General features: G+C 41.0%; 1 protein-coding gene across 2 annotated transcripts; it reads left to right on the forward strand.

Annotated features, from left to right (window-relative positions):
* The first annotated feature begins 582 nt into the window (after window positions 1-582).
* Window positions 583-9,879, forward strand: sytl1 (synaptotagmin-like 1). 2 transcript variants are annotated; one of them, XM_030412973.1, is made up of 16 exons: window positions 583-707; window positions 1,149-1,250; window positions 2,493-2,619; window positions 4,004-4,152; window positions 4,274-4,412; window positions 5,000-5,057; window positions 5,144-5,180; window positions 5,261-5,301; window positions 5,533-5,652; window positions 5,840-6,006; window positions 6,103-6,205; window positions 6,392-6,553; window positions 6,934-7,012; window positions 7,108-7,207; window positions 7,438-7,643; window positions 9,412-9,879. In XM_030412973.1, the coding sequence occupies exons 3-16, from the start codon at window positions 2,495-2,497 to the stop codon at window positions 9,552-9,554; spliced, it is 1,629 nt and encodes a 542-aa protein (XP_030268833.1). In that variant the 5' UTR covers window positions 583-707; window positions 1,149-1,250; window positions 2,493-2,494; the 3' UTR covers window positions 9,555-9,879. The 2 variants fall into 2 exon arrangements, with proteins under 2 accessions (XP_030268833.1, XP_030268834.1); XM_030412974.1 differs by lacking the exons at window positions 583-707; window positions 1,149-1,250 and having other exon boundaries at window positions 2,497-2,626.
* The last annotated feature ends 1,083 nt before the right edge of the window (window positions 9,880-10,962 follow it).

The raw sequence follows: 10,962 nt of genomic DNA on the forward strand, positions 1-10,962 counted from the left end.
AGCCAAGCAGAGCTAGCAAATAGGAGCAGTTGTCTGTGAGGCACGGCGACTCTGGTGATACGCTGCCCCCTAAGTTTTTGGAACTACAACTACCTTTGAATTTTGGCCATATTTGACAAACTACACCTTTAAGTTATTGCTAGAAAATGACTTCACTTACATGAGTACATTCAATAGGATATCAAATAAACTTTTACTCAAGTAGTAAGGGTGACTTTCACTTTCCAAAGTATTTTTTTTACTCAGGTCTGCTTTCAAGGCATTTTTCTTCAACAAGGTTTAAAACAAGCAAAACGTTCTGTTTGTATATGTGTGCAGTTGTAGGTTGTAGGCTACAGGTGTGGGTGCAGCAGCCTCAGTGAGGGGCCAGGTGTGTGTTTAGCAGGTGTGGACAGCTACAAGAATAAGTTACAGCCCACCTCCACCCTGCTATTCGCTAAAACATCCGTGTTTTATGTGAGTCATATCATATAGTCAAACAAACACACTGTCTGACGCTCTTCACACACACACACACACACACACACACACACGTTTGTGTATCGTGTGGGTTGTGTTTGCTCTTGCTCGGCTCCCAGCTGACCGCGGCTTCTCAGGAGGGCGTGTTCACGACGTTGCACACGGAGTTCGACACGCACACACCGCACACGGGACGACTTTTTCTCCAAACTTTCCACGCATGGAACGGGCGGAAGCTGACGAGTCAGGTAACAGACTTGTTTTGGAGGAAGGGAAGGGGGATTTACGTTCGTTTTGTGTGTACTTTTAAGAAATGCGAGAGGGGGGGAGTTTAAATTTTGTTCCAAAGGCGGAAAAAAGTGGTAACAGGTGTCCTCTCTCTCGCGGTAGCCTATTCGTGGTGAGTTCAAGTGCTGAACCGGCCTGTTTTACCTGAAGGGAAACTTTATTTAAATGGTCATGAGCAGGCACTCTTGACAGCTTACGTTGTGTTTAAAAAAAAAAAAAAAGGAACGGAGCTGTTTTATCAATTTCAGATCAGTACATCACTGCATACTGTCAACTGGAATATCATTACTACTACTTCTATTAATATTATTATTATTATTATTATTATTATTATTATTATTATTATTACTTATTATCTTCTCTACCACGCGCTGCCATTTGAATATTTCTGTGTTGTTTAGGTGTCAGGTTGTGAAAGCTGTGGTACATTGGTTGCACTGTTTACCAAACTTCCAACCGCTTGGAAAGGATAATTGATTTGCGCATGCGTTAATTACTTAAAGGTAAGTAGCCCCAAGGCAGGGAACACACACACACACACGCCCACACACACACACACACTCTGTCATTCAGTCAGTCAAAGAGATAAAAATGATTGTATTGTCGTGCAGCAGAGTTTATTTAACCATCAGTCTACTCAGTGTCAAACCACGTAGTGGCAGTTTAAAGGGACAGTTAAAAAACATACAAAAATGTATATTTTTCTAGTAAAGTGAAGTGATATTTATCCATCTAGAATGTTTTGGTATGAGTTACAGAGTTTCAGAGGTATTGCTTTGAAAAACCTCAACAGCAATGTCTCAAGACCCTGACTCAAAATACATTACCATGAATATTACGGTTGCAATAAGTGTAATTTGGTAGAGAGAAAATAGTTCAGACATTAAATTAAGTTAGTCACAACAAAGTCTGTGGATTATCATGAGTAACCTGGTCAGGATTTCTGGAAAGAGACATTACTGTTGAGCTTGAGCTGTTTTGGTTTTAGCGGTTTGAGCACCACAACCCAAGTGATGTCTAGTTCCTTTATATTCAAGAGAAGGCAGACATCTCTAAAGCGGAAATCTCCAAAAGTCCTCAGCTCACAGGGGAAAAAAATTAGATGGATAAAATCGCTACAGTTCAAGGGGAATTTGGGTAGAAATGTCCCTGTTAATACTATTATTAGCATTTATATTCAAGGCATTGTAGATGAGAGAGTCTATACTGGGGAGCATTTGAATTGCTTGGATGAAAGTAATCGAAGCAGACAGGAATAGCCTGCCTGACACAGCATGTGTCCTCAACCAAAGGGTCCCAGAGGTACTGGAGGAAAACATGATTTCAAAGTGTATTGAAGGGTTCAAAAAAGTGGCTCCAAACCACAGAAAGAGATACACCTGAAGGATAATTAACAGGATAAGATAGAAGACAATAAATGTGTCTGCTACATATAATAATATATATTTGCTTTTTCTTATGAAAAACTGGATACTTTCACTTTTTCAGGCCCCTAGAACCTGAGATGGAAAAATCTTTTCTGAACTCACTGACACATCCAACGTGTGACAGCAAATAGAGAGCAAACAGTGCTTCATTTGAAGGGGTCATAGGGCAAAAAGGTTGGAGTCTATGGTTAAGCAAAAACAACAAAAGCAGTCATACACTAGACACGGTTTAGGTTTTAGTATTGTTTTTACAGCTTGTTTGATAGTAATAAGGGATGAATAGGGGCTGTCTGTTAAAGGATTGTGGTTTTGTTTCAGGGATGGAGGAGGAGAAGGTTGACCCTTCTCTTGACTTGAGCCAGCTGACAGATGAGGAGCAGTCCACCATCCTGCAGGTCTTACAGCGTGATTCGGAGTTGCGTCGTCTTGATGAAGGACGCGTAAGGTCAGAGGTGACTGTTAATCCGTCTTTAGGGGTCCAGTTATTAATGAAAACATACAGAATATCAAAAGGGGACAAGTCAAGTCAAGTCAAAGAGTGTGATATTATAGTAATGACTTAAGTGTGTCAAGCAGCACAGCTGGAAGGATTCTTTGTTTGTCCCCTTAATTATTCAGGCATTTCCTTTCATTTCTGCTTGTATGTTGTAGTTTTGGTCAAAAAACAAATTTACTGAGTGCAGATTTGTTGTGTTTCAATTTGAAATGTAATAGAGACATGTAAGCACAATTCCAGCTAAACATAAAAATCAAGTAGTAAAGCAAGGCCCACTTTAAAGCCTTTATCATGTTACTCAACTGCTAAATGTAGCTGCCATTAACTCAGTTAGCTCAGTTAGCTGTGCAGCTAGTGATCCAGGCCGGGAGCTCTGAGCTCCAGAGCAGTGTTGGTGGTTACACCTTGCACAGGCGCTTTAGACTGGGACAGGCTGGGGCTAGCTGGTTAGCATAAACTGTAAGTATTGCACATTCTATTTATGATTTTAGTTAATTTTAGCAAAACATTTTTAGCAAAACATCTTTAACAAAGCACCTCCATTTTACCACCACTTGCTGCGAGTCTGCCAGCTGATGAAAGCCAAATAACTGGGCTTGATTGGTCATTCAGCCTTTGCCTCAGTGAGGGAAGCTCATGAAGTATGTAGTGAAATTATTTTTGCCTACAGTGCAGAGCAGCTCCTGCATGTGAGGAATGTTTGTAATGCTGTAAACACCAGTGACCACAGACCACATGATCAGAGAGCCCCACAGAACCTCTGAATTAGTTCTTGAGAAACCTTTTTTCTCCCGATTGGGATGCTTGTGTTGATTAGACTTCAGCTAATGATAGGCTCTCATTATTTATTGGGTTTTTGATTAATTGATTAATTGTTTACTCTATAAAACATTGGAAAATAATAAGAAATTCCCATCACAATGTTCAAGCTCCTAAAGTAGACAGCCAATACTTAGTTTTGAGAAACTAAAGACTAAAATTTTAGCTTGATGACTTAAGCGATTAATCATCAAAATGTTCACCTTCTAATTCTAGTGTAGATTGGTTTGGTGAGCAGTCAGTTAATCGTTTTAGCTCTTCTGTCAGGGTGGCACAGGTATCAAAGAGAAAAGTGCATGAAGAATCCTGTGGTTAATGTACACAACTTGGCGAGTCAGATATTGTGTGTTTTTCCTCTTAGTATGATTGACACAGGACTTAGTGCTTTATCTGCTCAGTAAGAAGTGACAAAAGTGACTGTTTAGTTTGTGACCTAAGTTATCATCAGCTGACTTTTGCCGACCAGAGGTTGTGATTGTTTGCTTTTTAACTCGGCCCTGCGTCAACACCGCAGGATCCTCGAGGAGAAAGAGACAGACCCGATGCTTCTGCGCTCTCTGTCGGGAGCATGGTTCACGGAAGAGCGCAGCAAACGCCACCGCAGCCGGTCGGGCAGCTCCCTCGTCCACGCCACCATACGTCACAGGAAGACAAAGAACAGAGGTCTGTTTGCAGTTAACACACTACCTTTAGGCTATTATAGACCTGTGGGCGCCTGTCTTCCTACTGTTGAATGGGATGGGATATCCCAGTAATGGTTCTGTGGTTGTTGCTATGGTAACAGATGTGCCCCTGAACGTGCTGTTCAATGGCGAGAGAGAGGAAACCTCCCACAGCAGCAACACGTCTCCTGAGGCTGAGAGAAGACTGAAGGACAGCAAAGATGATGAGAGCGAAGTGCTAGTGGAGAGCAGTGATGGAAGGTAACTAAGTACATTTACTCAAACGCTTTACTAAAGATACCTAATTTATTCAATAATTTGAGTATTTCCATTTTCTGCTAATTTATACAGGACTGAAACTGCCTAGATCAAAAATAAATAGATAAATAAAGCTTTCATGATAGTCAAAGACACAATCAAAAAATCACACTTTAGAAATGTACATCAAAAAGGAAACCAACACATTACAAACTTATCGAAAAACCGACATCCTCAGAGCAGAGAAACAAATAAAAAAGTAATAATTGCAGTTAAATGCACAAAAAATAGAATTTAAAATAAATGTATGATGATGGAGATAATTATTAAAATAATTATATCAAATATTTATAATTTATTTTGGGATTTTGGCAGCTTCAGTCGTCTGTAGAAATGTAGATACATGTATTATATGTGTAATTTACTTGTACTTTTCATTCTCAAGCAAATTTTTGATACACAAAATGTATTGTCGGATACTTTTACTCGAGTAAATGACATCACTGGTTGAGGTGTCTGTCACAGAAGAATCCGCCCAAATATCAGTGTGTGTGTAGCTGCATTTCCCCTAATATCACCTGTGTTTTCAGGATTAAAAAAAGTTTTAAACCGAAGCCTGCACCCAGAACAAAAAGTCCCACAGCACAGGTCTGTATACACGTGCTTATTTTTTTTATTTCTGTTCTTGACAAGGAATAGATCATCTAATTACAAACAATCATTTCTGATTCCAGGTTCTCAATCAAAGACATAATTCCACATCATCCAAAGGTATGAAAGCTTCTCTCTCTAAGTGTATCTGTAGCTCTCTGTCTCGTAGTTTTGATGTTAACTCATCATTCTGCTCATAGAGTCTGAAAGGAGAAGTAACGGCCATGCAGAGGAACCTGAGGTGATAACAACGCACACCCATACTGGCAGATTACCACTGCTGATGGTTGTATCGGGCTATTTATTTCACCTCCTAAAGAGTCCATATTCTTCATTATCTAAATGCATTAATCAATCACATTATAACTTTTCACACGCAACAGTGGAGTATAAAATTGTTGTTAAAGGGCAGGTTATATAGAGAGAGTAGTGACGGCTTGCACATAAAATGTGTGCGTGTTTGTGTGTTTAGGATGACTTTGATGGTCACAATGGGGAAAGTGACTCTCTGAGTAGCAGCCTGACAGAGCCAGAGCCAGAAAGCTCTCTGAAAACCAGCAGCTCCACTGGTAGCCTTCAGTCAGGCTACACGGTAGGTGCATTATATGCATGCACACACACACACACACGCACACACACACACACACACACACACACACACACACACACACATTCACACTCACACACTTTTGATTAATTGGCCATCCAGTGACGCAAGATGACTCAGCTCTGGACTATGACGTTGACGCTGATCTCTGCTCTGCGTGTGTGTGCTAAAGCTCAGTGGAAGCATGATGAGTCTGTTCAGCTCGGGGGATTTCGGAGTGGTGGAGGTGAGGGGCCGCATCCAATTCTCATTGGTTTACGACACCCAGAAGGAGGAGCTGCATGTCAAAGTGTACCGCTGCGAGGACATCGCATCGGCACGCAAGAACCGCTCAGACCCGTAAGTGACAGTATATGTGAAAGTGCATCGTGCAATAACAAGAAGGTCACATAACAAAATCGGTCAAAAATTTGTGTGTGTGTGTGTTTTTCACAGATATGTGAAAGCCTATCTCTTACCTGACAAGTCGAGTCATAGTAAGAAGAAAACGTCAGTGAAGAAGAAGACACTAAACCCCATCTATGACCAGACGCTCAGAGTGAGACACAGAAATCCCTTATTTGCCATTTGTCCCTCAGCTGTCCTTCACGTGTCCTGCACCACACTCTTGAATCTTTTTCATGAATTACCACATTTCATGTTTTCTTCTTGTGGTGAAAGATAACGTGTCACGCTTCCTGCACTCGCCCCTTCCATTCTTTCATGTCTGGCTCTTATCTCGCAGTATAAAGTGCGGATCGGAGAGCTGCGTAGCCGGACCTTAAACCTGTCTGTGTGGCACGCCGAGCCCCTGGGGAGGAATGTGTTTCTTGGGGAAGTGGAGGTGTCTCTGGGCCTCTGGGACTGGACCTGCAGTCAGCCGCTGTGGCAGGACCTGCAGCCACGGGTAAGCAAGTGTAGACATGCAAATACACAATGATGTAGTCATGTAAATTAGAATGCGAGTTGGAATCCTCCCAGACAAATATTTACCAAAACGCTATGCCGCCTGCATGTACATTTGCTTAGCATCTGAGTGTCTGTGTGACAGCAGTTTTGGCAGCTTTGTTTGAGACACAGAATACTGGGAGGAGTGTCTCTTGTGTCTGGGAGAGCTGAAGGGAGACGAAGACATGCTGTGAATTTCAACTAAGGTTTTTATGTAACCTAATCTTTTCCTGCTTCGCACTCCCCCTTGCCTTTCCTCTCTCTTCCCTTCTGTGTCTTCTCCTCAACCTTTATCTTTTTGCTCATTTCTCCTCCCCCCCCCCCCGCCCTCCATCAAAGGTTCATGTGAGTCCAGACTCCATCAGCAGCCGCGGGATTATCGTGCTTTCTATTAAGTTCATCCCAGATGGATACGAGGGTGAGCAGTGCACACACATCACGGATGCAAGCTGTGTCCCAACTCAGTCACACAATGTCTGTGTGTCTCACACGTCTTCTTGTGTTTGTGTGAAGGTGGTGGTCTGCCTCTGACAGGAGAGCTTCACATCTGGCTTCGGGAGGCTCAAGGTCTCCTGTCCAACAAAGGGGGCCCAATAGACTCTTTTGTCCGAAGGTGTGTCAGCGCTGCAACATATTACCTGATATTTTGTCATCAGTTTGATTTCCTGGCAGCATTTTTTGGTTGAGAACCGCACATGTATATTCATCAGTAGGCTGTCATAATTCTCCACCTTCACATGCACATTTATGATTATCATATTTAGGTCCATCTCCATCATAGTGTCAATGAGTTAACAGAATTTTGGTTTGATCGTAATATAATCATGATCTACACCCCACAAGCTACATTCTGCCAGACGCTAGTCGGCAGAGTGGTCAGAAGACGCGGATGGCGAAGCGCTCCATCAGCCCTACCTACAACCACACCATGGTGTATGATGGCTTCCACACCAGCGACCTGAGGGAGGCCTGCGCTGAGCTGACTGTCTGGCAGCGCGAAGGGTTAAAAACGCACATCCTAGGAGGGATTCGTCTGAGCTGTGGAACCGGTGAGTGTCCCTTTCTTTTATATATGTCCACAGTACACATTGGTGCACATTGTTTTATGCCAGTATTGACACATTTAACATAACCAGTGTGTCTCTGTGTGTTTTGTTGCTTTCATTATAAGCATACAAACATGAAAAATGAAATGACAGGTCATTTGTAGGGTCCTGTTTTCCAGTTTCAGTGAAGGCATTTGTGACACATGATATAAAAAGCGACCAGAGAAGGGAACAGCACTCATATCTTTATCTCGCTCTGAAAGCAGCAGTCAGTATTTGTTCTCTTGTGCCTGGTCTATGCAGAGGATCTTATCTCTTATCTCTTACCTCTGAGTTCCGGTCTGGTGTTTGCAGTGTGCTTTTTAAATTAACTCACTCACATATTTGTCTTAAGTCAGTAGTTGAGTGAAGGTTTGACACAGTTTGACACAGTATGGCAATGGGTTTACAAGGTGGTGAATAAAAGCTCTGCCATCTCATTTTAAGATTCAACTTTGCATCCTATTTCCTGTGTGCTGAGCTGTGATTACAGATTCATTGCCATCTCATGGCTCCGCTGACATTTTTGTTGGCTCGTAGGAGGGCAGCAGTTTCTGTGTCGGAGGATGTGACATTAAAGTTTTTGTTTGACTCTTTGGTTTGTTTTATGGATTTGTAGATGGTGCCATAAAAGCAGTTTTATGCTTCACCTACAGTGGTGCTTAGGAGTTGTGTGGCGAAATATTTCAGATGAGCGCTTCACTTTGCAATTTGGCCCGTTGGCATTTCAGGCATTTCAGATGGTCGTGTAATCAGAGCAAGGTCATTTCTTGGTTAGTGTGTCACAGTGTTACTGTGCATTTGAGATATCTCATATTGCGTTGGTGGTGAAGGATGAATCACTAGCAGAGTTCTTCATGTGAGCAATGTGCAAAATGGCTCTGACTCTAATAATTTAGCTTTTGTGAGCTGCTTTGCCTCAATATTGATGGTGCTGTTTTGCTCATAGGTGGCGTTTTGATGAGTCGTGTGTGGCACTGACAGAGCAGCAGCCTCTATCTCATTGTTGGTTTCCTGAAGGAAGATGAGAGCATTAGAGTGGTGAGAAGCGACAACCTCAATGAGGTTTTGCTTCTTGTAAACAGATATATAACATAAAGTTTTCATATTGAGAGGTCTGGGCTGACTTGAGTAGACTTCCGGGACTCACTCACCCACACCCACACGCACACTCACGCGCACACACAAACACACACTCTTCAGTGCATTACTCGATTGTGATGCTGCTAATTCCCTATACACTGCTAGTTACCTATTATTTACATATCACCACTCTGAATACTATTGTAATCTTACATGACCGCCTCATCATCATTTATACCATTTATCTTTATATTTTTTTTATGTTGCTCTTTTTTTCATCGGGGTGTACCATTGTATTTTGTTGTTTTGTTGTTTTATGATACCATACGGTATGATGCCATACGATACAATGTGATATGATACAATAATACAATATGATATGATTCAATACATATAGATATGATACAGTATGATACAATACAAGCTGTAATGCACAGCTTCCATCAAAAATTGTATTTGTCAAAACCAAGAGTTTTGCACAGTAGTACAAAACATGGCAATGGAGTATCTTAAATATTTTGTTTGTATGTTTAGGAGTAGTGATCAGATATTGGGATTGTTTCCATGGCTTGATTCAGAAAAGCATGGATTTTGCCGAGATAATGTCCTCATCATAACTGCTTAATCATTGTGTGCTTTCTAATGGCAGGTCAGAGTTACGGGGAGGCTGTCAGCTGGATGGACTCCACAGAGGAGGAGGTCACCGTATGGACCTCCATGATCGAAAACCCAAACCACTGGATCGACACATCACTGCCAATCAGAACTAACCTTGCACACCGGTCGGACTGACGCGCTTTGTGCACAAACAATTGTTCATATAATGGCTGGACTGAAAGAATACCCCCTCAGAACATTTAACCTCACACTGTTTATTTCCATTTTTCATACATACAGACACACACACACACACACACACACACAGGCGGCAGTCGTGGTGCAATATTGTGAGTTAATGGTGTAGGTTAGAAATATTTAGTTTGGAAACCAAATCTGTCTGCATTTAAAATGTTTTACTTGTTACATGTTTTGGTTCAGTCTGTATCTTATCTGACAAAAGTACATTTGTAATCATTGTAGTTTATTAATTAAATTTCAAACCTGAACTAATGAATTAGCCGGTATTTGTCTTTACTGACTAAATGAAATATTACGCCAAGGAGACAAAATAGAGATAATTTTATGACATCAAAAACCACATATTTAATTCAAGTTGTTTCCCACGCCTCTTTGACTCTTCGGAACATGCCAGAAAAACAGGCCTTATCAGTTGTTCTCTAAAGGAACAGGAACATGTATTTTGGTTATTCCTTCAGGCAAGAGTAATTATTAAATTCTTCGGTGTCACTTCTGTAACTGGATAGGAAAGAAAAGGCCTGCAGTTGCATGTGTTTATTTTTGCTTTTTTATGGATGAGCTGACTGCCATCTTGTGGTCACATTTTATACTAACACCTTGTACTTTTTAGGCAAATTACAGGGAGAAGACGATGTCCTGTATTTTGTCTTTGCATCAAAACAAACAGTTTGACATCAGGTATCAACCCCTTTTCATCAAAAGACAGTTAAGTAAACCCTTTATCATGAGTCAGAACTCCTGTCTAGCAGAGAGCAGTCTTACCTGCTTCAACCACAATAAAACCATTTGGATTGCGTGTCTTTCAAATAGCAAAGTCTTCATATGGACATTTGGATTGCGTGTCTTACCTATTGTAGGTTATTTATCTCTTTAAATGGGAATCAAATTGAAACAGAATCTCTGTAACATCAGACATTGTCATAACTTCAGAACATATTGGATAAATTGGCCAAATCATCATTCTTGGACTAATATCTGGTGCTAATAATTATATAGACTTTGACCAAATTACTTCAGTAACATGTCTGGTATGTACTGGATGTACATGTTATTCAGTATTGTGTAATTTGGCCTAGATCTGTATGATTTTGCCCGACAAGGTCTCTCTGAAGATCCTGTATCTGTATTTGATATTTTAAACATTTTAAAGTGATTTGAGGTCACTATATTATGCAAACTAAATGGAAATGAATTTGGAGGCTTTAATTTAGACTTAATTGGCTGTTGCCTACTTTTTTACCAGCAAGTAAAATGGTTGTAGTTTCCATTGAACTACAGCCTTCTGCACAGAATTCTAATCTGATTTTCTCATCAACACTTTTACTTTAAAGGCTGTAGCTGG

Source organism: Sparus aurata, chromosome 3, assembly GCF_900880675.1.
Source record: "Sparus aurata chromosome 3, fSpaAur1.1, whole genome shotgun sequence".
Taxonomy (NCBI): Eukaryota; Metazoa; Chordata; class Actinopteri; order Spariformes; family Sparidae; genus Sparus; species Sparus aurata.